This window comes from Opisthocomus hoazin, chromosome Z (assembly GCF_030867145.1).
Source record: "Opisthocomus hoazin isolate bOpiHoa1 chromosome Z, bOpiHoa1.hap1, whole genome shotgun sequence".
NCBI lineage: Eukaryota > Metazoa > Chordata > Aves > Opisthocomiformes > Opisthocomidae > Opisthocomus > Opisthocomus hoazin.
The window spans coordinates 19,142,149-19,167,648 of NC_134454.1; the positions used below are offsets into that span (position 1 = coordinate 19,142,149).

The 25,500-nt window shown below is 44.0% G+C and overlaps 2 protein-coding genes across 8 annotated transcripts; one reads left to right on the forward strand and one right to left on the reverse strand.

Moving 5' to 3' along the window:
* Positions 1-1,675: 1,675 nt before the first annotated feature.
* Positions 1,676-9,676, forward strand: CDC37L1 (cell division cycle 37 like 1, HSP90 cochaperone). Of its 2 annotated transcripts, XM_075411322.1 has the most exons (7): positions 1,676-1,843; positions 3,143-3,424; positions 4,853-4,943; positions 7,016-7,131; positions 7,432-7,554; positions 8,509-8,664; positions 9,496-9,676. In XM_075411322.1, exons 1-7 carry the CDS (start codon positions 1,745-1,747, stop codon positions 9,595-9,597), a joined length of 969 nt encoding a protein of 322 aa, XP_075267437.1. In that variant the 5' UTR covers positions 1,676-1,744; the 3' UTR covers positions 9,598-9,676. The 2 variants fall into 2 exon arrangements, with proteins under 2 accessions (XP_075267437.1, XP_075267438.1); XM_075411323.1 differs by lacking the exon at positions 8,509-8,664.
* AK3 (adenylate kinase 3) lies at positions 5,035-24,782 on the reverse strand. 6 transcript variants are annotated; one of them, XR_012761920.1, is made up of 7 exons: positions 24,457-24,781; positions 20,355-20,474; positions 17,186-17,358; positions 14,745-14,863; positions 13,269-13,388; positions 7,280-7,346; positions 5,035-7,123 (listed from the first exon to the last, which is right to left on the reverse strand). XR_012761920.1 is itself a non-coding variant. In XM_075411326.1 (6 exons), the coding sequence occupies exons 1-6, from the start codon at positions 24,602-24,604 to the stop codon at positions 7,340-7,342; spliced, it is 687 nt and encodes a 228-aa protein (XP_075267441.1). In that variant the 5' UTR covers positions 24,605-24,781; the 3' UTR covers positions 5,035-7,339. The 6 variants fall into 6 exon arrangements, 5 of the variants coding, with proteins under 5 accessions (XP_075267441.1, XP_075267444.1, XP_075267439.1 ...); XM_075411326.1 differs by having other exon boundaries at positions 5,035-7,346; XM_075411329.1 differs by lacking the exons at positions 5,035-7,123; positions 7,280-7,346 and adding an exon at positions 9,176-12,906 and having other exon boundaries at positions 24,457-24,782.
* Between the last annotated feature and the right edge of the window lie 718 nt (positions 24,783-25,500).

Below are 25,500 nucleotides of genomic sequence, written 5' to 3' on the forward strand. Positions count from 1 at the left end.
GAGAGGGAAAACAGGACGAAGGCATTCTGTCCCTTCATGTTGAGAGAGGATGCACACACTGAGAAAAAATGTCATGTTTCCCAGGCAGAAACACACCAGGACACGTAACCTTAAGAAAAAAATACCTACACATCAGAATCTCTAGTCCAGTCTTACACACAGGCATCACAGAATCATAGCATGGTAAGGGTTGTAAGGGACCTTGAAGATCATCTGGTTCCAACCTCCCTGCCATGAGCAGAGACATCTTCCACTAGACCAGGTTGCTCAGAGCCCCATCCAACCTGGTCTTGAACACTGCCAGGGAGGGGGCAGCCGCAGATTCTCTGGGCAACCTGTGCCAGTGTTTCACCACCCTCATGGTGAAGAATTTCTTCCTAATATCTAATCTAAATCTGCCCTCTTTTAGTTTAAAGCCATTCCGCCTTGTCCTATCACTTCACACCCTTGTGAAAAGTCCCTCTCCATTCTTTCTGTAGGCCCCTTCAGGTACTGGAAGGCTGCTATAAGGTCACCCCAGAGCCTTCTCTTCTCCAGGCTGAACAGCCCCAACTCCCTCAGCCTGCCCTCATGGGAGAGGTACTCCAGCCCTCGGATCATCTTTGTGGCCCTCCTCTGGACCCACTCCAACACATCCATGTCCTTCTGCTGCTGAGGGCTCCAGAGCTGGATGCAGGACTCCAGGTGGGGTCTCACGAGAGCAGAGTAAAGGGGCAGAATCCCCTCCCTCACCCTGCTGGCCACGCTTCTCTTGATGCAGCCCAGGATACGGTTGGATTTCTGGGCTGCAAGCACACATTGCCAGCTCATGTTGAGCTTCTCATCAGTCCAAGTCTGCAGGACTCTGTCTCAGGAAGGACTCGGGAGGCCCGTGGCTTTATTGCTGATAATCTCAAAAGGGTGCCAGATTCAGATTGATCACTGGGAGCTCTCTCACTTTGGACTTTTCTTTTTTACCACCTAACGCACCAGGGCCTGATCTCGCAGGCCTTCGCATTACGCACAACAGAAACAAATACTTGACACCTACAAGGAGACGAACAAGCGGAAAACACCATTCCTTCCCTCACACCCGACGAGGGGACCTGCTACGAGCCACGCATCGGTTCCACCGCTCCCCACCACCGCGGCAGCCCCCTCCACCGAGCAAACGCCGCGCAGCCAGCGCAGCTCCGCGTCGCGCCCGGCCCTCCCCGCGGACACCCCCCCAGCAGACCCCACGCCCGCCACGCCGCCGGGGCAGAGGCAGCGCCAAGCAGCCCGCGGGTGACAAACGGCGGCCGCCACGGGGGGAAGCTTCGGTGGTCGCCGCCGGGAGGTGACGTCACTGGCACGCTAACCGCCACCCCCAAGGCGGGAACCGCGCGGCTCCGCGGCCGCAGCTCCCGAAAGTGACGGCGCGCTCAGGGGGTGCCCGCGCCGACGCCCACACCGACGGCACCCGGAACCACCACGGCGACAAGCTCCCGCGTCCCCCGCCGCTCCGCCCTCCCTCCCCGCCTACCGCCCACGGGCTCACCGCCCGGGCCCGCGGCTCGAAGACCACCTGGCCCCGGCCCGGCACGGTACGGCACGTCGCGACCCACCGCGGCTGGCGCAGGCCCCGCCCGCCGCCGCCGGGGGGGCGGGAGCGGGGCGGGCCACGGCGCTACCGGAAGTGCTGCGCGGCCTCACTTCCGGCGAGGCGTGCATCTGCCGCGGGCGGCTGGTGGCGGCGGTTGGGGGGGCCTCGGCCGCGGCGGGGATGGCGCTGTGGCTGCCGCCCTCGCGGGACGGCGGCCCTCCGTCGGAGGAGGACGAGGAGCGGGGGCAGCCTCTCGCCTCCCGCCGGCCGGAAGCGCAGGTACATCCGTGCGCCGCTCCCCGCCCCCGGTGGCGCAGCTTCCCCGGCCCGGCGCGGCAGGGAGCGGCGGGGAGCGGGCCGCGGCGGGGCAGCGTGGAGCCTGTGGGCGGTGGGGCCGAGGGGGGGCGGTGCGGAGGTGCCGGCGCCCCTGCGGAGCCGCTCCGCCGCCGCGGGGGCCCGCCCGGAGGGGCCTGGCGCCCGTGAGGAGCGGTTCCGCGCTCGGGGAGCGGCGCGGCGGCAGCAGGGCCGGAGTTCCGCCGCTTTCGGTGTCTGAGCGGGGCGTTTCTCTGCGGGCCGGGGCGAGGCGGCGGGTCGCGGGCGCCCTGCCGGGAGTTCCGCGGTCCCAGCGCCAAGCTGCCGTGACGGTGGTTTGCCAGAGAGTGAAATTTTCATCTTCTCCACCCCCCCCACCCCACCCACCCCCGAGTTGGGACGAGAACTTTGACGGCCCCGCATTAAAGTTTCCTTCAAATAATCTTTCGCAATCGGTGCTGCCCCTCGCAGCCCTCTGCCAGGGGCTGTCGCACCGCAGAGCGCGCCGTGTGGCACCCGAAGGCTGAGGAACGCGCGCGCCCGCGTGCAGGGTTCTTTTCCTCCGGTCTCGGTGCGAGGGCATGGCGTGTGCTGCAGAGCGTCCTCTCCGAAGTTACCGGGCGCGACTTCCCAGCGCGCCCCTGGAAGCTACAGAAGCGCTGTCGCTGAGGAGGTCCCTTCTCTCTCCCGGCTGCGAGCGGTGACCTCCTCAACAGATCTGACCAAGAGGAGCATATGCTGGTTCTGGGCCTCGGCCACTGCGTGACTTAAATTCCACTTTCGCTGGCAGTTCTGGGGAAGATGTTGGCCATCTGTTAAGTACGAATCCATACTGGAATGCAGGCAGCAGCAGTTACTCTGCTGTTGTGAGCTGACATCGCAAAACTGGTCCTTTCTTCTCGGAAGTATGTGTTCAGAGCATTCGCTCGCTTGGCTGTTGCTAGCATCGCAGCCCAAAGATAGCCAGAGGGGTTTCGGCTGTGTCAGAAGCATTTTTACAGTCTGGAGGCTATAGCTGATAGCAGTGCATGATCTGTGATTTTGCAAATGCACTTAACAAAGTTAAGACAGCTTGAAGTAGAAGTCTCTTTCTAAGAAACGTCTAGCTGTACCATGCCGTGCTTCATCATGCCCGCGAATATGATGCGGCCTATCTGAGGTGCCTTCCAGGTGCATTATCGTTCGAATTTAGGCCTGCCTGCTCCTATACAAACTGTAAACTGTCAACTTTCCCTCCATAAATAGCATGTCTGTTTTTCCTCACAGACATACAGCCAAGGGATTGAATTAGCCTGCCAAAAAGAAAGAGAGTTTGTGAAGCACTCTGTAGAATGCACGTGGAACCTAGCAGAAGCCCAGCAAAAACTTGGTAACTTAGCACTGCATAATTCAGAATCGCGTGATCAGGAATCTGCTCAAGCAAAGACTGAAGCTGCAGAACTGAGATGGAGAGAGGAAGAGTGGAGAAGAAAAGAAGAAGCACTAAACCAGAGGGAAAGACAGAATCTATGGAACACAGATCCTGTTAGTAAGGAGGTATTTAATAAGGTATGACCCATATCAGTGTGCATGAAAACAAGCGGTAGCCTCTTTTTTTTTTTTTTTGTTCCATTTGTTACTAGTCTTGAGTGTCCTCTGCATGCAGTACAGCACAAAACCACAGTATGTGCTAAACGTGTTTTTTTCTTACTTTACCTCATGAAAGGGAGCAAGCTACACTTATACTACAAATCTGGATGACATTTCTCTACCACAAGTGTGGATGAGAACTTGGCATGGGTCATCTAGGTATTAGATATGAGCTGGCAGTGTGCACTTGCAGCCCAGAAGGCCAGCCATATCCTGGGCTGCATCACAAGCAGCATGGCCAGCAGGTCAAGAGAAGGAATTCTGCCCCTCTGCTCTGCTCTGGTGAGACCCCACCTGGAGTCCTGTGTCCAGCTCTGGAGCCCTCAGCACAGGAAAGACATGGAGCTGTTGGAGCAGGTCCAAAGGAGGCCACAAAAATGAACTGAGGGATGGAGCACCTCTCCTGCAAGGACAGGCTGAGAGAGTTGCGTTTGTTCAGCCTGGTGAAGAGAAGGTGCTGGGGAGCCCTTACTGACATGATTGTGACTTTTCAATACTTAAAGGCGGCTTATAAAAAGAGATGGAGTGGTTGGGGGTTTTTTTTATGACGGCCTGTTGCGGTAGGACAAGACATAATGGTTTTAAACTGAAAGAGGGTAGATTTAGATTGGATGTAAGGAAAACATTTTTTACTCTGAGGGTGGTGAGGCCCTAGCACAGGCTGCCCACAGAAGCTGCGGCTGCCCCCTCTCTGGGAGAGTTCGAGGCCAGTTCAGATGGAGCTTTGAGCAACCTGGTCTGGTGGAAGGTGTCCCTGCCCATAGCAGGGTGGTGGTGGAACTTTGTGATCTTTAAAGGTCCCTTCCAACCGGAACCAGTCTATGGTTCTATGTAGTGCAAGTGTTGCCAAAAGCACCAAACAATAGTTTCTTCACAGGAACAGTGTGCTTCTCTACTGTGTCAAATTCTTAATATGTGAAACTCTTAGTTTGCCTCCAATACTGACTATGGTAATACAGATTATTTAGCAGAAACTTTTTTTGTAGAAGTAGAATCTCGGCTTTGACTTCACAATTTAATTTGAACAGCTAGCACATCTCCTAATTTCACAGATTTAGCTGTATCCAGGCTGCAATGTACGGGATTCTCATTGCTGAAGGATCAGTATGTTCCTACCCGATGACAGAAGTTTCTTTGAGTTCTTTGGTCAGTAGACTATAATGAGAATTTTAACCTCTATTATTAGGTAATGCACTTTTTTAAAGAAAACCTTCTCAAGTATGTGACATGATTCTAAAATTAGAACATAGCCCTTTAAATAGTAACATATTAAAATACAATATTCCTATATATCACAAAAAGGTATGTCTGGAATTTCTGTGATGGTACAATTTTTCTCTTCCTCAGAGTTTTATTAATCAAAAAAGAAAAGAAATAGAAGATGAAGATGTGTCTGAACCACTTATGCAAAAACACGAACAAAAGATTAGGCACTTCGGTGAGTGTACTTTTTCCAGTGTGTTGCAGTTCAAACATCTGCATAATTTGTGTGGGCTTGCTCCTTATTGTACAGAACAAATGCTAACAAATGAAAGACCTGGCGAACAGACTGTTCAGCTTTATTTTATCAGGACAGATAATAATTTCACAGCAAAATAAGGTGTAAACCGTAGAAGCTTGTTAGTTCGTGTGACCAATGAGAACTTACACTTCAAAAAAAATTTTCAAAATTAATATTCAAATGAGCTTAAGCCCTGAAAACTAAAGTTCTAGCAACTTTTTTTGTTGTTCAGTGGGAAAAGGCAGGGACATTCATGGAAATACAAGTCATGTGTATACAAGTGCATGGGATTGTCCACAACTGTCTTCTTTTAATAAGTGTTTTTTCTGGTGGCTGTTAAGCTACAAGGGTAATGACTGATTAAAGGGAAATGTCTGTAAATGCCTACTGAGACTATGTGTGCATGGAATTGTGCATTTCCTAGAATTGGATTTAATTACCCACTAGGTGTCACTTTAGCCCTATCATAATTGTTGAACCCGATTAAGCACAAAGCTGGTCTTGTAAGATAATCTGAAGTGCTTTCCATTCTTACTTACAGGCTGGTTTCAGACTATCATACAGTATAGCCATATTTGGAATTCCAGAACAATCAAGAACAGGACTGAGTTGGCAAAATTCAATTCTTTATACAGACTTGTTTTTACTAAGCTATTTGGCTTGTAAGGATCTTAAACTGTTTTAAAGAAAGGGTTTCTAGCCCTGTTAGCCTTAGCAAGCCTTGCAAGTACCAAGCTGAGGCAAAACACCATCAGAGTATGCAAACAGCAGTGACACAGGTTCTCTCAAATACCTTAACTGCTAAGTGTAATGATAGCAGAATCGGAAGACTTCTCCCCTGCTGTGCATTTCAGCAGAAAAAAAGAGGCTTTCTTGCAGGCTTCTGAGCTAAGAGTTGGGCAAAATTACTTTGTTGTCTAAATTCAGATTAAGCTGTTGGAGATACAACCTTATTACAGAAGGTAATTTTTTTTTTCTTCCCTCCTAAATACAAAGCCATGTTGTTATTCTCTTTCAGAATACGTAAGTCCACTGTTAAAAGGCACAGTACGTTAATGCTCTGTCAGGTCTCTTGTGGACTTTGCTAGTCGTATTGCACAAGTCCTGTTTCTGGATCCTGCTCTGGCTTCCAAGCATTAAAGAACTTTTGCACGATCGCTCTTCTGAAAACAGCCAAAAGAAATACTAGCCATTGCTTTCTCTTAAGGCATTCATTATCTTAGGTCATTACCTAATTATCTTAGGTCATTACCACTGAATTATCTTTAGCCCAGTTATAATTATATACTGATAGATAGGGAAAGCTGTACATCTGGTACCTGTTGCCAGCAACGACTTGACTGTCAGTGGTATGTGAAGAACAATTTTAAGTGGTCTGAGTATTGAGTTCTGATTTTCAAACTCAGCTCTTTACATGAAGGTATCACAATTCAGTCTTCTAGTTAATTGTCCAATACTGATGTGGCTTTGCTTTTTGAGATCAAGCTGTTCTTGTAAGTAAATTCAAACTTCCTAAAAACCTAGCAAATCATATGTTAGAAGCACTTTCATTTTTGAAAGATTACACATTCGTTTCTTTGCATTCTTATTTGCACACATTCAGAGGATTTGTGTTTGTCAGAATCACTGAATGTAAGTCTCTATCCATAAACTTTTGAAACTATTTGATGATGTAACTGATACCTACAACACTTCATCAGCGTGTATGAGAACTGATTAAAAATAACTTATCAAAGATGCTAGACATGCATTAAAATATAGGAAATTTTGACTGTTAAAATCCACTTTTAGTATCTTCAAAGTCTGATTATACCTTCTGGTAAAGCTCTTTCAGCATTAGTTAGATGTATAAATAAAACTTCCAAATTTAGCTGCATGCTGTCATCCTGAGGTTAGTGAATTGCAAAGGTGTTTGTTATATATATTGGGGGGTATCAATGCAAGTAACTTCCTTGATGCATTACATCACTTATCCATTTAGAATATCTTGATTATGTTTCTTTTGTTAGGTATGCTGAGCCGATGGGACGATAGTCAGAGATTTTTGTCTGATCACCCGTATCTTGTATGTGAAGAAACATCTAGATATCTCATGTTGTGGTGTTTTCATCTAGAAGCTGAACAGGTATGAAGATGATGTTTAAACTGGTGAAAGCATACTGTTTCCCACTTGCGCTATAGAAAAGCTGACCAACTTGATTAGCTGTTTAACGGTTCTTCCCACCCTCTCTTTACTTTGTTGAAGAAAAACTCTATAGTGCATTGTCACTTACATGTCTAATTATTGCAAATTATCCGTCCCCTTGCTTCTGTGAGCATCAGTTCTCATCTGTTTAGGGACTAGAACAAAATAAAATTGTGCTGAATTTTAGAAATATAATCACAGGAAGTATCTTTAAATCATAACTTTTAACTTTTTTTCCAGAAAAGAGCTCTGATGGAGCAAGTAGCACACCAAGCAGTTGTAATGCAGTTTATTATAGAAATTGCCAGAAACTGCAATGTGGATCCAAGAGGCTGTTTTCGTCTCTTTTTCCAAAAAGCCAAAGTAAGTCAACTTGGGTAACCATGGGAGAAACTCTCGGTGCTGTACAAGGGACCAGTGTTTTAGAGATGGTTTCATCCTAACCGTAAGAGCCTACGTATTTTATTGACTGACTTAGGCTTACGGGAGAGTGTTTTGTTAGCAATTCTTTTCTAGACTGAGTATATTGGTGTAATTCCAATTATGAAAACGAAAGTTTAGTGGGTTTTGCTTATCCCAGAGGGAACGCAAGATACAGCAGGGGGACAACAGCGGTGTTATAGACAAGTAATAACTAAGTAACAACAGCAAACATAGACCAGTTCAAGGACTGATTTTGGCAAATTATACCTGTGTTTTCACCGTGTACCTATGTATTGTCACAGCTTTCCATTTCAGCTGCAGTTCATGTTGTTTGGGGTGCAGAACAGTGTCCTTTACTGAAATAGAGCAATCCACAGCTGTGCAGGAGGAATGCGGGAAGACTGAAACTGTGGTTTGCTGTAGACTGTATTCAGTTATTCAAGACTCTGATGGATCTCAATATTGCCTGAAGGAGTTCAGTTTAAGTGCGAGTTAACTTGTGCTTTACTTTTAACCAGAGTGCTACAACAAGCACCTGTTCTACAGGTACCAGCTTCTGAGTTGGAATAAGGGAAGGGCTAAAACTGGATTTATTTTTACATGTCCTTAGACAAATCAATTCCTTTCCTTCTACTTATAAATACTACAGATTGTCTTAAAAAGAAATCTACCTGAAATTTTATGGCAGGGGGGCTAGAACTAGAGGATGTTTAATGTTCCATCCAACCCAAAACCGTGCTGTGAAACTGACTAACAGTATTCTTGAGTTGTTCACAGTCGTTACTCCCCAAAGGGTATAACATCCATTACTGCATGGTTTTTTTCAGCACTATGTATGCTTACAAATCCAAAGTAAATATGGCTGAAATGGAAATATTTCATGTCTCTTTGCAGACAGGAGAAGGCTATTTTGAGGCTTTTAAAAATGAACTTGAGGCATTCAAGATGAGAGTGAGAATCTGTTCACAATCACAGGGCTTTCAAACTATGTTACTACATGATCTCAGTGTCAATCCCGGTCTTGTAGGAGAGCTGACATGTTTTTCACAGGTAGGTTTATTATTTCTAGAAATTAATTTAACTAAAGTAGGATGAGGACCTGCCTTGAGAAGCTGTACCTTTCTGAAACGCAAAGAGGACGATTCCTGGAACTGCTACTGCTCATGATATAACATGCAGTATTATCAATATGCAAGGCATAGATGCGCTTTCTTTTTACTTGCTGGAATTCAGAAAGCATTAGTACAAGGTCAAAAGCATATGTTAGTTCAGTGCCCTTACATTTTTATGTTTAAAGTAAACACTGCATCATAAAACTGATCAGGTGCTGGAATTGTATTCACACTCTTTACCACAAGCAGTGAAATGTGAGCTTTCTGTGTAAAATGACTAATCCTACTGATGGGATCATTTAGGTAAGTCAAGCCTAAGGAAAGTCTCCTGTTGTGATAAACTGAAACTGAGGCTACTTAGGTCTTTTGTTACAGTACGAGTGATGGCCACATTCTGGAATGAAGAACCAGCTTAAAAGATTGTCAAAATATATGTATTAGGGAAGGAGTCACAATTGAAACTATTTATTTGAAATAATTTGATTAAAGTACATCTCGAGTAAGATACAACAGCTGAATTTTAAGTAGATATGCAGTCGAGTGCTAGAAGCATTGAGACTAAATACAAGCTATGCCAACATATTTAAAGAATTCTTGACACAGTGAGATAATATTGGTTGATGAATTTTTCAGAGCTTATTGCCTTACCATTGTAAATTTGTCTCATCTTAAAATGGACAACTTAAGCTAAAATCTCTTATTTCTCTCTCTCTCTCCCTCCATGTATACAGTTATGGAGAATTAAGTATCAGTTTTTCATCTCTTGCAGAACACAGGTGATCTACGCAGTTCCATAAACACAGATGTCTGCAGTTTAAACTCTGTGACACAAAGAGATGAAGAAGAATCAATAACGATGGACACAGTATAGTACTCTTAAGACTGAGGCCAAGTACTCCTTTTTTTTTTTTTTTTCAAAGAAACAAACATGGCTATTTTCTTGACATTTATTTTTCTGAGTACTGCACTTTATTTTTAGTGTCAGATTTTTTTTGTTGTTGTTGTTTGGTTTTGGGGGGAAGGGATTTTGAAGGGTGGGTAATTCAGAAAAACTTGTAATATTGTATTAAAATGTGCTGCTAGGTTTTTGGTTGTCCTTGAAGAGCAGGGTTCTCATATTGCCGAATGTGAAACTGGATGTGTTTTCTGCTACTAACGTTGCCTTTCATGACTTTAGAAATTAAAGTATGAAAAAAAATCTGCACAAATACAATGTTTACAAGAAGCAGTAGATTCTTGGCAGAATCTGCTATTGTCTTACTGCAGATGTGGACATGTTTTACTCTACGAATATTGGAGATTACAACTGTATTCATGCTACCTTGCTGACATTATAAGCTCTCAAATCTGGTTATCACTAATAGCAATAAATCAGTATCTGGTATTGGTATTTCAGATCTGAATGGATTAGGTTTAAACACTGGCTTTCTACCTCTACTAAGGGGATTTAAATGTTACATTGTGCTTTCATTAAACATAACTTGGTTTTATTCTAAAAAGTAAGAAATGCTTGTCTACATATGAGTGCTGGGTTGTATGATTTCTGAGAGTCTGAATCACTTCTTATTTATAAGGCTAATTTCATATTTGTTTTAAGTCAACTCTCATTATGGGGAGAAGTTTTGGATGGAGAGAACTTGAGGTAGAAGCTTAGGCTAAGACTTCAGCTTCAACAAAAAGCTTTGCTGCCGTTTATATAGGGTAAGGTGTCACGTGGAGTTTGAAAATGTACTTCAGGTGCTACTGAAGTGGGTTTCTGACATTGCCAACCGAAACAAAGTGGAAAATCATTAAAAGCTTCCTGTTTGAGGAGCTGGAAATCCACATACTATTTCTAGACAAGGAGTTCCACAGAACTTCTCCAATCGAAAATTCTACTGTGCTTTTCTAACTCGCTGCTATTACAGCAGTTCTATCTATAAAAATGTGTTACTGCAGCTGGAAGATCCCATTAAAGACATCTCATATCTCAAATACTGGTATCAGTACACACGCTCGGTCCTCTGCTGTGTTGTTTTGATTTTCTGTAAGGTCTAGAAGGTATCTAGATTTCAATAGTTTGATGAAACAGTCCACCTGCAGTTGCTAATTCAGGCAAAACCTGTGCTGAGATCCAGTAATTTTCAGCTTTGGCTATAGCAAAGATAGGGGAAAGTCAGAGTCTGCAGTATATACCAGAGTGAGTATTAGTAGAAATGCAGTGGCAAAAGTAGGAACTCCCGATCTACTGACAGAAGTAGCTTTTCGTGTGCCTTGTGTTCTTCACACGGCAGTTGTTTTGCCGACAGAGTGAGGATAAAGGAGCAAGCAGCAGCTCTGTCCCAGATGTAAATTAGAGACAACCAGCTGCAGTAGTAAAGTTTGGTGGGTTTTTTTTAAGTTTGACAAATATTTCAGAGAGGGTAAGTAAACACTGCCTTCTCCTTAATAATTAGTTAATTATTAAAGGAAACTACGGGAAACTAATAACTTCAGGTTATTTTTTAACTGAATGTTATGTACAAGGGTAGTAAGGGCAGCGCAGCACTTGTGCTACTTGAGTGACTTGCAGTTGCTACCATTAGCAGCAGAGCCACATTGATCTACCAACCTGTGATACACTGGAAGCTATTTTTAAAGTTTAAGGGGCTAAAAATTGATGATGTGGGAATAAGTGTCAAATCATAAGGAGCCTCCCTCCCCCTTCTCCGGCTAACTGAAATTTATATAGGCGGGCAAAAAAACAAGCATAGCTGCTTTTTATTGAAATAAAAATGCATAAATAGAAGTAAGCAGAAAATCAGGGTTTCTCATTGTAATGTGGTAGCTACTGTTTTCTAACCATGACTATTTTTAAGGAAGTACATCTCTAAACTCACTCAGTCCACAGCCTCCATATAGACGTTTGTGAAGATGAAAGTACAAGTGGTCAGCCTTTTGGCAAACTGTCTTTAAAATGTAAGAAAAGCTGCTCACAGTGATAGCTATTGCCCATATTCTTCATTTATAGTAATGGGACAGTTTTACCAAAGACAGCAGTGACAGGACGAGGGGTAATGGTTTTAAACTAAAACAGGGTAGGTTTAGGCTGGATATAAGGAAGAAATTCTTTACAATGAGGGCTGTGAAACACTTAAACGGGTTGCCCAGAGAGGTAGTGGAGGCCCCATCCCTGGAAACATTCAAGACCAGGTTGGACAGGGCTCTGAGCAACCTGATCTGGTTAGCGGTGTCCCTGCTCGCTGCGGGGGGGTTGGACTAGATGACCTCTAGGGGTCCCTTCCAACCCAAAACTTTCTATGATTCTATGATCTTTTTTACATTCAAATATGTCTCAATATTGATAATGCTAAAACTGAATGTGCAAATGTAGTCCAAGGTACGTCAGCACCACAGCTCTGTAAATGTTTACAGACAGTCACTGCAAAAGGAGATTGGGATCTGCATTAGTAGGACACAGCTACTTCAGATGTTTCCTAGACGGAGTTGCTTGTTCCTCAGGTTTTGCTGACTCTTCTTGAAACTCTCAATCTGGTGAGCCTGAAAACAGGCTAGGAGAGTTCACTGAAACATAGCAACATCTGTATTACCTGGACTGTTGCAAGTGTGGCCTGTGGAGGTTGTAACTCCAGTTATCAAGTGAATAAACAAATAAAAGAGCTGGTCAGAGACATGAATTAGTGGTATGAACTCATGAAAGTAAGTTCAGTTGCTACAGTAAAACTTGCTGCAGTAATATGACAAAGTTAATAATTTGGCCACTGGAAATCCTGGCACTGGCATCAAAGAGCATTTGTTTTTTCAAAGATAGCAGAGAAGACACATTCACTAGTCAAGATTAGGCTTCATCTGTTCGGCATGTGCTGTTTTATACAGCTGCACAGACAGAGGCCTTACCAAATGTGTTACACATCATTGAAACTATTTCTCATGCCCGCTCTGAGGGCAGAAATATAAACATAGTAGTAAGGCAAATCATCCAAGCAAGTGTTAAGGGTAATTTAACTCCAGCAAAATCAGCTAACATCTGTGCAAGCAAAGCTAAAAGAAGGTGACACTCTTCCACGAGATCAGCCTATATGTATGCCAGTTCTGGTCCAAAAGGGCTTGTTGCAGAATGATGGTCATGATTCCCCACAGCTGGCACCAACCAATCACACATTCAAGAAGCGTGGTTTCATGTCCTTATCACTCCTTCGCACTGCAATTCATGAGTGTGTAAATCAATCAACGTGCTTTGTAATTAAGCTGTATTCTGAGATGTAGTTCCTTCAGCAGTTGGTGTTTGCAAATTTAACTATTTTCTGCATGAGACACAAGAGTAGCTGCTTTTCTTAAAGTCAGTTACTATATTATAAAACTTAGGTGTATTTAATATAAAAAAAATACAGCATTAAAGTGAGAATCACAGGTAACAGTTTTATCATAATGTAAGTTAAGGACAAGATTAGACTCCAATTATTGATCAGTCTGGTACACTACTTAGAGAAATCCTTGATTGCTGAATCTCATGTAATCAAGTGCAAGCTATGACAGATGAGCAGATGTTAGACCTGTTTTCACCTGGGAGTGGCAGCATCTTTCTGGCTTACATCTGGCAACTTGGTTTGGAGGAAGGCATAGATATGTGGCCAGATCTTATTGGTTTCTGTTCCAGAGAAGGATTTCAGTAGCCCTTTTTTCCTAAGGAAGAAAAAGAAGAAAGCATTACAGAAGTCAAATTGCTTAATTGCTCCAGGATCTCCACCTCACTTTAAGACTGCCCTGCACAAGTGTGTGAATATGCATGTGGTTTAACACCAAGAACAGCCACAACTTTGGGAATGCAGGCTGGACATGCATTCTGTTCCTCAAACAGCGAGCTATTGGCCACATCCGTTCATAAAACTGACAGCTGTCCACAGACTACTTAATAACAAACTATGGGTAAAAAAAAAAGGAAGCAGCAATGCAGTCATATAGCACATGCTATGCAGCAGTCACTCTAACAACTCTAACACAGGTATTGTAAAGTTACACCTCAAAGATCAAAGAAGGTGTATCAGAACCAGGCACAATCAAGTTATTCTGAATTAGTTCCAGCAGCTAGTTTTATCTGTAAAGTATGTTACTATCAGTAATAATAATAGCTTGGGCCTTTGTCTTACTGTGGTGCTTTGAGGCATTTTCACTTCAAAAAGCCTCCAAAGCCAGGTATATCGTTGTCAGTCCAGAAAAACTCCCTCTAAAACTTATCCTCCCTAAAGATGGAGCTTCTAGTCTTCTGTTCAACAGTTTTGGTAGACCATAATGAAGGGTGGTGGATATGGAGACAGAGGAAGGACAGTCCATTCAGGATGTTGTCAAAGAGAGTCCGATTTCTTTGTCTAGGCAAGGTAAGACTGCAAAGCTCTACATGGTGACCTATTATCTGTATATTAACAATGTGACATTTACATTAAGAGGAAACTTTGTCTATCATTTTGGCTCTTAAAACAACTAATAATTTGTTACCATTCCACAGTGCAAATGGCAGAATTCTCAAATAGCTACTTATTCCCGAAGAGTCTTGCTATCTGTGCCCATGTCATTCCTGTTCTTAGAACAGCCACTTTTAAATCCTCATTAACAGTTCTTCTATTTGTGAATCATTTCTTGACCCCAGCCCTTGTTAGAAGGGCTTCTACTTATACATCCAGAAGAGAAAATACTGTTGAATCTTAAAAAAAAAAGGAACTGTCTCTGTTACCTAACTAACCAGAGCTGTGTTGCTCAGAACAGTACTATAATGTATTGAGTAATGCATAGTGCTCTTTCCAATGCTAAATATGGGTACGGTGAAGGGCTCTTCTGCTGAGCAGGCTCCTGAAGAGGTTTCATGCAACAGTGGAAAACATACTCATTTTTCTGGGTTGATTTCTTACTGAGTTAGTGAAAGATACACTGCTACTCATACCACGTTCACTGCTGCAACATCTCTGTAACTGAAGAGATCCATTCCTCGCTATGCTACTGTGGAAGAAGCTTTTAGAATGTGGAAGAATAGATTTTACTACTTACTGATAATATTGTAGAACAGGTTTTGTTTGTGCATCATAAGCCTGCAGCCTCTTGGTAACCGTCTCTGGCTTATCATCATCACGCTGAACAAGTGGCTCTCCAGTAATATCATCAATGCCCTAATTACGGTTAAAAGCAAACACTGGTGTATATTTCTGTGTAAGTATATTTTGTGTAATCTTCTATTTCAATTACGAACAGTTTCCAGTTAGTCAAGGTGTAGATTTCTGCTTATAAAGAGAAAGGCTGCTGCCCATTTCTTATCTAGAACATAAGACGTTGACTTTCCAGTAAAACAGCCCATCAGTTAAAAATATTTTCTCAGTATTAGCAATGAATATCAGGTTATAGTAACTTGACTGATCTTTCCTCTGGAACATTCGTTGAATATGGGGAAATATGTAGATGAAACCTTCAGATATGAGGGAAAACAACATTGTTGGTAATATGTTCCCACCTAACAGGAAACAAGCAAGGGACCAATCTGACATTTGACAATACTGGAATGGGGAAAGGAGTTAATGGCCTTTCAATTTTAAGTTGCAAAATGTAAGAGTTATCATTTAGCAACAGCTGTACAAAAATGGCATAAAAGCCAGCTGAAGTTTTTCTAGGATTCAGTAAACAGAGGCAGGGACCTAATGTGTGAACTATGACAGCTCTTACTTTACTCCACATTTAATCTCCCATTTACTGAGGTGCTTTAAGTGATTACAGAGCTTTTCAGCCTTGAAACCAGCCATGACTGAAAAAATTACTGACCACTAGCATATCTTACAAAGGACTAGCTAGTGGCATAAAAGTTGGCTCCTTCTAAGGTGCATTGAATCATTGTGCATCCAAGAACAGAATACGATCCACCACAGACCTAAGGGACTCTTTGCTCCTTTGTACATATTAACTAAATCCTCAAGAATTTTGATTTTCCCCAAAGACAAGTTTAATCTGACATTTGGAGTGGAAACATGAGTGATCTTGCCAGTACAAAGCCAATCAGACCACAAAAATACCTTCCCTTCTTGCTTGCATTCTGGCAGACAGCTTTAGAAAATCAATAACCATCAATGTTCAGTAAGCTCTGTTCATGAAGGTGTGAAGAAATGCTGTTCCAGAACTTCGGTATCATATTAGGGATGGATTTGTATTGTCAGACTTAGCTTGTTTATATAATACAATCATTTAGAACACTTGGGTGTTTCTTCTAGCATCTGTACAGGCAGCCGTCGTAGTGCCTTCATTGTACCTCTCAAATATTGAGCCTTAGCCTTGCATTAAGTCTAAAGCCATTATCTTTTGGTTCTGTTGAGTAAGTAAACATTTTGCAGGTCTATTAGGTAACGGAGACAACTGTATTTCAGCTGTTCAGCTCCATTCCATAGTTTCACTTAAAAATTGCAATCTATATGCTGTGATATGGCTGCTACTTAGTGGAAGGCAGAGTAGAGTGTTCCTAATAGCAAAGCTGTTGCAGCTGAAGCCCACTCTTTGGTAGGTCTGGTAATTCTCTGTTGCAGCTTGCCTATGCTCTTCTGCAATTAAAAATAACCATGACTTAAACCACCACATTTTAAACAATACAAAGGCAGTGTTTCCAGTTGCCCACTTCCAGTGCTTACCTGCTATTTCAGCTGGCCTCTTTTCCAGCAACACTGAAATCCAAAAACTACAATGCCTGCTAGGCTTCTGATATAAGTTAATAGAGCTTCCAGGTGAAATGTGATGTCACAACAGTTATTTGGAATTAAGGATGAAATACAGCTTGAGTTGTACTAAGGCTAATGCACGTTCCTCAAAAATCTTAAGATAACAACATACAATCATTATCTAAAAGTTTACTCTTCCTTTTATAGGATGTCTCAAGCCATAACCTCTTTGATCTGTTGAGAAGCTTCCCTGACTGGCAAGTTTCTAGATCTAATTTTGCAATATGACAGCTGTTCCCTTGAAAATACCCACCCTGGTTAAATGTAAACACAGGGAAAGCATGAAGTGGATTCCTCTGACTGATGATTCAGTGTGCTTCCTAGGTACAAAGAATGAGTCCTTTGGAGGAAAGAAAAGGAAACTACATTTTGGACTGTATAGCCTGCGAATTTGCGTATGATGCTAAGAACATGCCCAACCCCTGTGCCAGACTGCACAAGACTGAGAGTCTTCCAGATCAGCAAACAGCTTCAAAAAGAGCTTACAAAACACCATGTTTTTTCATTCTGCAGGGGACAAACACATTACCCATCAGCTTGAGCTTCTACCAGGGCACTAACATACCCTGAGAGGCAGGGTGTTAACCACAGAAAAGTTCTGTGCTCCCGAGAGATGAAACAAGACTTTTTCTTCTGAGCTACTGTGTTTTGCAACAACATAGGCAAACAATGTTTTACTGCAATTACCAAATGAAATACAACCTTTATTTAGTGACAACACCGACCTGTATTGCTCACCTGCACTTTGGGAGGACTGAATTCAAGATTGTAGACTCTGCCACTAGCAGGGTGGATCCAACGTGCTGTGAGCCGAGATTTTATGGTCTCAAATGGTACATCTAGGTCAATCACAGTGTCTATTTTACATTCTTTATCCAGGGCTTCTGCCTGAGCAACTGTTCTGGGGAAACCTTTTTAAAGGAAACAACTCCATAAAAATCCAGAGGCAGAGTTACTGCAAGAATTACCTGGATTCAGTCATTAGAGAAAATAATCGTCAGACAGAAAAAAAAGCATCATCATACTGTAAAGGTTGAAGAGATATCAGACTTTCCAAGTATTTTTCAGTGTGTCGTGGCATTTAACTTCTTAAACGCATCCCAGCTTCATTTCCTCATTTCAGTTAATCATCTTCCTAAAAGTGTGACAAATAAATGCAAAAAGACCCCATACTCGTATGTAGTACATACCACTGTATTGAATAAAACTATTGTATATGCACTTCAAGTAAAAGCTACAGGTAGCTCACTCAGAGGTCTAGAACAACCTAGAAACATTTGTGACAACTCTTACTTCCACAGATGTGCAAGTCTTGCTTAAGGAGGTGACCGTTACACACCTATTTTATTCAGTTGCAGTAAGCCCTATATATATACCAGAGGCAGTCCAGGATTAATTTTATATAAAACAGTAGCTATAGAGAGAGCTCTGCAAAGTCTAGTGTATCAAACTATCCTTGGCGATGACGACTGTGAGAACACCCAGGTTGCACAGCAATCTGTCTCTTCACTTAAAAGACACTGCATTTTGCACCATGAGCTCTATGGCTCCAGCAGCATGCCTTCAAAGGCACATATTAGTACTAGAGAAATCTAGTGGAACTTAAGGAGGGGGTGGGAAACAGAGAACAAGAAAACCACGGTCTCCACAAAGAACTTAAAATGAAAAATTGACCTCAAGAACTTCAGCGGTCAAAGCTACTGCAGAACATGCTATTGCACCACAGATTCGCTGGAGTAACACCTCTACCCACAAAGCTCTTGAACAGTCTCATGTTCTTCAGTAGCATGTAATTTTCGTTACAATATACAAGTAAACTTCTCCATAAAGGAAAGTATTGATAGGTACAAACTAAAGAAACTCTTCTTTGCATAACATTGGTTGGCAAGTCCATTGACTCAGTGAGGAACCAGACAAGAACTAGCCTTAAAACAGAAACAAAAAATATCTTATGGTCTTAAAGCTACTGTCTCTTGGCTAAAGCATCACAGAAGGAAAGAGTTGGTTAACTCAGACCAAGCTCTCATTTGTGCATTAAGTCTGACTCACCTGGTTTGCATCACACTCATCAACTGCCCTAATCCTGTTTCTCTCCCGTTCACATTACCTCATGCAAGTGCTTCTAAACCTTAAGAGCAGAGAGAGAACCAGGACTCTGGCACTGCTGTTCTTTCTTACTATTGACAAGCTAGTTAACCACCACACATCTAAGTTATGCTGCAGTTTGCTTTGGGACTTAGTAATGAGAAACGTCCTCAACAAATTAAAGTGCCTTTACAAAAGCATTTCATTGAAACTGAACTAGCATCTGCTGCATACAGCATCTTCTTGATACAGAATAAATAATCTGCAAGATGTGATTAATGATGAAGAATCCAAGAACACAGAGAAAAGTCCCCTAATTATACAGCACATAAATCTAAGCAGATCATACACACCCACGCATGCAACTCAGACCGCTACACCTGCCCTAGAAGCCACCAAGCTATCTAAGGCAGTGGAAATGGGTTTTTGGCTAAGTGAGCATACAGGTAGCTTGGCAACTCTGTTTAGTTTGACCCAGCAGATCTCAGCTGTTCGTTCTGAGTTGCAGTTATCACACTGAAGACTTTCTGATTAACATAGTTCAACAGAACAGTATTGTTCCTACAGAGCTGATTATGCCAGAGCTATGCCTAGTGTAATTCACTGAGTCTCACTACAAACGCTGACGCAGACAAAACTTCTGCTCCAATAGTTTAAAGCAGGCAGCGCAAGAACATGCAGCAGAAACTGATTTATTCTCTTACGGTCTCCACACTATCCTCCTGTTAAGAGTTGCCAGTATGCCCAGCTACACTGCTACACATCCAGATCCACAAGACTGGAACTGTGTGTACACAGGACCTGGAACCAGAGAAAAAAAACATCTACAGCTCTTTCCTTTATTGATTTGGTTTTATTGTGCTGTTCTCTGTGGGAATTAAGCCTTTGTCTTCACTATGTGGCAATTAAGCCTTTGTCTTCACTAAGGAGGAACATAGCTGTGACTAAAGCCACCAGAACAGATCACTGTACTAGAAGCAACTATAATAAAACACTAAGGGAGATTTTTCACTCCATCTAAATAAAAAGCCACACCAACAACTTTTTAGTTTTATCTACTGAGACAGGTTGTGACTAGAATCTGAAAACACAGGCATCCAGCCTAGATGCTGTCTTCGTGCTGTGAATCCAACTGTGCTCCCATGGGCTGGTGTAAGAAGAGCCATTCAGTCCATGAAGACATGGGCAAATGCATTTTCTCTCTACTGTGAACGCTGAAGCAAAGAGCTTACACTGCAGAATTGCAGAACAATTCACTCTAGAGAGCAGAACCAAAAAGTAAATGAAAGAGACCTTTTAGAGCAGTGTTTTTGTTAGTGACCTATTACATGCTGCACTGCACTGCTGCAGTACCTGCTTTACGTATTTACCTTGTTGGTGCATCACATACCTACCTTTCTATTTAAATAATTCCTCAGCCCCGTTCTTCAAAAGTGTTCCATTCCCCAAGGACTTTAACAAGAAAATGCTTTAAAAAAAGAAATTTCTCAATGCATATTTTAAAGAGGAAAATAAAGCATAAGAATTACCAGAATTGCCAGGTTTGAAAATTTACTGGACTGTTGAACTACTCTTTTCAACACGATTTAAACAGCCCTGTAACGCTATGAAGGTGGGATGCATCCAAAGCATTTTACAGCCAAAGAGACTGGGCAGACTAGCTGCTGAAGGTTTCACAGCAAGCTGGCAACAAACACTGTCCCGTTACTACAACTCGGGGATGGCTACTGGAGGGTAGCTACCCACAAGTGACCAAAGCACTCCACGCTTTCCACTGCAGATTTTCTCTCCATATATAGTGATATCCCATACGGTAACTTACCATCCAATAGCCAGTTGTACCGATCCAGACCTTTCAGCTCATTCAGCACTAGTCGTGTCATGATGTCATCTGGAATAAGGTGCCCTTGATCAATGTAGAACTTGGCAAGGATTCCCACTTCTGTGAAAGTAAGAGAGGTCACATTACACTATCTCTGACCCACAGCAAGCGAAAAAAAAACCCCAAGACTGCAAAAAAATTTTTGTTGATCAGGATGGCACAGAACAGTAAAGCTGTAAAGAAGACAGACAGGATGCTTGCTGAAATTCAAAAACATCAACAGTTAGGATCTGATCATGCAAGTATGTATCAGACTAATTTGACCAGTCTGTAGTTCCACAGATGGCAACAGGGCATTCAGCACACCTCTATCCCCACACCCTCCAAATAATTTTACTAGTAAGTATTTGAAATACTAGGTTCCAAAAACTAACACCACGAGATGCCATTCGATAAAAGAGTCTTCAAAACAAGACATGTAAAGCATACAAGTTCACTGAGATACCAGCCCTCAGACTTCCTGCCAAGCAAGTTATTTTCTCAGTTTAGTGGCTAGCTGCAAAGTTATGACTTCACTACAAAGAGAAACGCCTTTGGTATTTAAGAGAGCAGTATGCAGGGAGACATGCTTGCCAGATATGTATTTTTACAATTACTAGAGTTACAAGAGGTTGTTTGTAGATGTTGTAAACTATTTATGGGAGGGCACAGACACTAGTATTTTCCCATGGAGCTGATTAACCTGTAATACGAGTCATTTTAGCCCGCTGGCTTGCTAAAATGCCATCCATGCATCACAGTTCCGGATATGACACCAGGCTCCTACATGACAGGCAGCAGCATGCTGCAGTTCACCCAAGTCACGGATCTAGCCAGGAATTCATTTGCCTGGGTTGTGTCCTAGGCACAAAGTCTCTGTGGTCTTTGTTTATAAAACAAATACCCACTTATGTAAGTCACCCAGAATTGCAGCCAGATTGGTTTTATCGTGGATCTGCAGAAGCCTTTACCTGCAGCCAACTCAGATCTAGTTATAGTAAACTACATAGAAGAGAAAATGGGATGGACTGACATACCAACACAAGATACAATCACTTTCAGCAGAAAGCAATGAAGGATGCCAGTCCCGTCACTTGATGCAGTATTGGAACATGCAATAGTAGAGAGGCCCTTCTTTAGACAAGGCAACTAAAAGGCAGCAGATGCCCTCAAGTAATGCAAAGAGTAGCTTGGTGCTAAAAAAAAAAAAAAAGTAATAAAAGGACAATTTCCCCTTACAAGGTGTTCACATCGATAGTCAGGCTTTGAAAAGTTTGAAAACCGTTTACAAATAGGCACTATGCACCTTAGTTGGGCTTCAAATAATCCTCACAATGTGAGGAAGAGTCAGACTCCGGTGCTTGAGTCCTCCAGCACATCAGAAACTGGAAAGAAGGTGACAGTCTGTCTGGGTACACAGTCCGTGCCTCCTTTCTTCGAGGTCAGCAAGCCATACCTCTTTTATTATTCCAGTATGCTTTGAACTGCGTGCCCTGCAAAAGTAGACTGGGAGGAGGAATAAATCGTATCTATTTAACACGTACTTGATGCTTGGATCTGTTACTGATTTACACTGCAGCGCTGCTCTAGCCACAATGATCTAAGAATACGCGCAAGGCAAGGCTGACTGACAGAGAACGGTACGAACATACTTTGGAAAGACAGATGAGCTTCCAGGCCCAGACAAGTTTAGCACATGGCAAGCTGTAAGGTCCTATTATTAGACCAGCAGAGCTGCAAACACGCTGCCTCTCTCTACAAACCTCAGGTTGCTTACAAAGTAACTATTACAGCAGAAAAAAATAGGCACAACTGTACCCAAACGGTTATATGTTAGGACAAGAAGTTTGTACACTAGCCCATAACTTCCGCGGTGCACTCCCCCACCCCGTTTTTGGGGGTGGGATTTCGTGAGGTTTTGTTGGTTTTATTTTGTTCTGTCTTTTTCAGCTTGGGTCTGAAACCACTACAGGCATGGGAATCTTTGGAATTAAAGGCAACACAGCTTTCTTTCCCGTCTAGCTGATAACAGGTATCCATGTTTCACGGTTTTGCAGAAGACTGGCATGTGCTAACTGCATTACAGCAAACAAGCTCTAGCCGTATTCAGACAACAGGTCGCTTAGCACTAGGACAGGTGCTCACAGACTCTATGCTCTCCAAAGCACCAGAACACGGTAATAACTGCAAATTGCTAAGGACACTCACATGTTCAACAGGGCTTTTCAACAGACAAAGTCCATTTTCACAAGACAGCAAATGCCAAAAATGTCACCATGTAAGTATTGTTAATTATATTTCATTTTCCAAATGTTGTAACTGCCCAGCTGAGTTGCCCCTAGTCCCTCTCCCTCCTTCAGTGTACTACTTACTCCTGCTGCTTCAGTATTCATCTTAATCCTTTGGAGACCATTTGTGCAACAAGTGACTGTCAATAAAATTTAAACAAAGCTTCATCTGGGTTGATCAGTGAATGAAAAACTCTGCTGCAGATTCCTGTAAGGTCTATGCTAGCGAATTCAGAGTGAATTTCATCACCTCTTACACTCTCTGCTGGCTTCTCTCCTCACATCCGGGGTTTTAAAGTGTCTGCTACACTTTCACTTCACATCTTGGTCTTTCATCTGTCCAGCACACCTACAACACACTGTTGAATCGCTTTTCTTCACTTCATGGCTCCCTCCTCTAATCAAGCAATGACATATTTCCACTTGCAGTCTCCTCTCCTCACACACCCATCAGCTTGATTCTGGTGCTCTTTGACCTTGCTTCCAAGACATACCGAAAGTGCACAAAACCTGAAGTATTTAGTAAATAACACACTTCATCTTCTGAAGGCCCTCCCTTCTCACCAGGTCTTACTCACACTGAAAGTTCCTAATAGCAACAATTTTGGTTTTGTGAGCCTCTGTAAATACAAACTTGCACTTGCACAACCAGATGCACAGAAAAAGCGTGGGTGTGATCAAATACACCTGCACAGGCGGTGCTCCTAGCAAATGTTTAACTTGGTAGATACCAACGGTAGTGAAGTCAGTCAACTAAGCCAAAGTCATTGTTCTCACAGAGCAAACAGAATTTGCGTGAAAAGAGATGTGGAAATCACATCACAACTGATTTCATAATATAGATAATTTTTCACCTTCAAACAAGCTCACAGACTTCCAAAACCAAGACAACCAGTTACCTAACCATAAGATTGCAGTGATACTTAAAAGTGAATGCAGTCCTCCACAGCTTCAAAGTGCTGGAAATAACAATACTCCCACTTTGTCACACACAACCTGCAATGGTTCTTACAAGGTTTTCAGCCCCACCGTAAAGAAAAGCAGATGCAGAAGTCAGGAGGGGACTCACAGCAAAAATCCGGCAGAGAAAAGGGTTGTGGCGTCTCAACAGAGAGCCAGAGGTCAAGCTAGGACCATAATTCACATCATTATCTGGCACAAGCAACTCTGTATGCAAACGCGGACCATGCTGAAACCTAAGCACGACATGAACTTGGAAGGTAAGAAGCAGAAGGTAAGCAGTTTGAAAATTCTGCCCATTGTTTTTGGAAAGCACCAGTACAGCTATGCCTGGCAGTGTGGGACAAGGCCTTCTAATTTTGGAACAGCTGGTAATTCTAGGTGAATGCTAATTTCAGCCATCTAAGGGAGATCTGTGAAAGCCTGATGGCCCAGAACTCCTCCTCTTGCATCTGTTAAGAACACGAGTGTTTTTCCCTCTCCAGATGCAGCAGCTGGAAGGCGGTCGGAAACACCTACAAAACCCGCCGGAAAGACGAGGAAAACAACGGCGTGTCTGCAAACGCGCGAAAACGGGGCAAAACTCCAGACCAAGGCCAAGTGACAGCTTTCAGACGGCCCTCGGGTGGAGCCCTGAGGTCCAATCCGGTGGCCTCTGGCCTTCAGGCCCGATCTCGCTGAGGCGGGGGGGGAGCTTCACCCGGGAGCTTCCTCCTGGGCTGCGTGGGCCCGGTTCCCGCGGCGGGGGCGGGGGACGATCCCGCCGCGTCCCCCCGCCCGCCCCGCCGCGGGCTCTGTCCCGTCCCCGTTCCCACCTGTCTTCTTCTGCATGTTGTCCCTCAGCAGATCGCCGCTGGAGAGGTGCTTCATCCCGAAATGTTTGATGATCCGAGCGGAGACGGTGCCTTTCCCGGAGCCCGGGGGCCCCATGATGACGGCGCGCAACAGCGGCGGCACCACCATGCTGCTCCTGCTGCTCCTGCTGCTGCTGCTCCTGCTTGTGCCGAGGGCCGGAGCGGGCAGGGGCTGAGCGCCGCCTTCCCGGCCCGCCCGCCGCAGGACCGGGAGGGAGGCGGGAGCGGCGGCGGGGGGCGGCGAGCCGAGGCCGGTCAAGCCGTGGCAGCTTTTCAGGCTGTCAGCCGGCGGGGGGGCGGGCAGGAAGCAAGGATCCCTTACGTAAAAGCTCCGAGGGGAGGGGAAAAAAAAAAAAAGATAATACTAACCAAAGCAAATCGCATTTTAGAAAGTAAAGTGCAAGGGAGCATGAGAGCATCGAGGCGGGTGTCGGTGTCTTCTCCCAGGTAACCAGCGACAGGACGAGAGGGAATGGCCTCAAGCTGCGCCAGGGGAGGTTCAGATTGGGTGTTAGGGGAGAAATTTCTCCGCCAAAAGGGTTTGTCGAGCCTTGAAACAGGCTGCCCAGGGAGGTGGTGGAGTCACCATCCCTGGAGGTGTTCAATAAGATGTGGCACTCTGGGACATGGTTTAGCAGGCATGGTGGTGTTGGGTTGACAGCTGGACTTGATGATCATAGAGGTCTGTTCTGCGATCACTGCCCTAACTTGCCCTAAGCAGCCTCCCCACATAGCCCCCCCCACCCAGGAGCCCCATTGCGGCTGCCCCTGGAGCCCTCAGTCCCTGTCCCAGCCTGTTCCCACCCGGCAAACTATGGTGAGGTTTTCCCAGCTTGACCTGGGACGTTGCTCGTCACCTGGTGACTGCTGGGCTGCTGGCACTGCCCTGGCTCAGGTGCCGTGAGGCCATGGCCGGGGGCCAGCGCGCTGGCGCTGCTGAGCTCAGCTCCCAGCTCGTCCACCCCTGCGCAGCAGCCCAGCTCTCGCTAGTCTCTGGCAAACAAG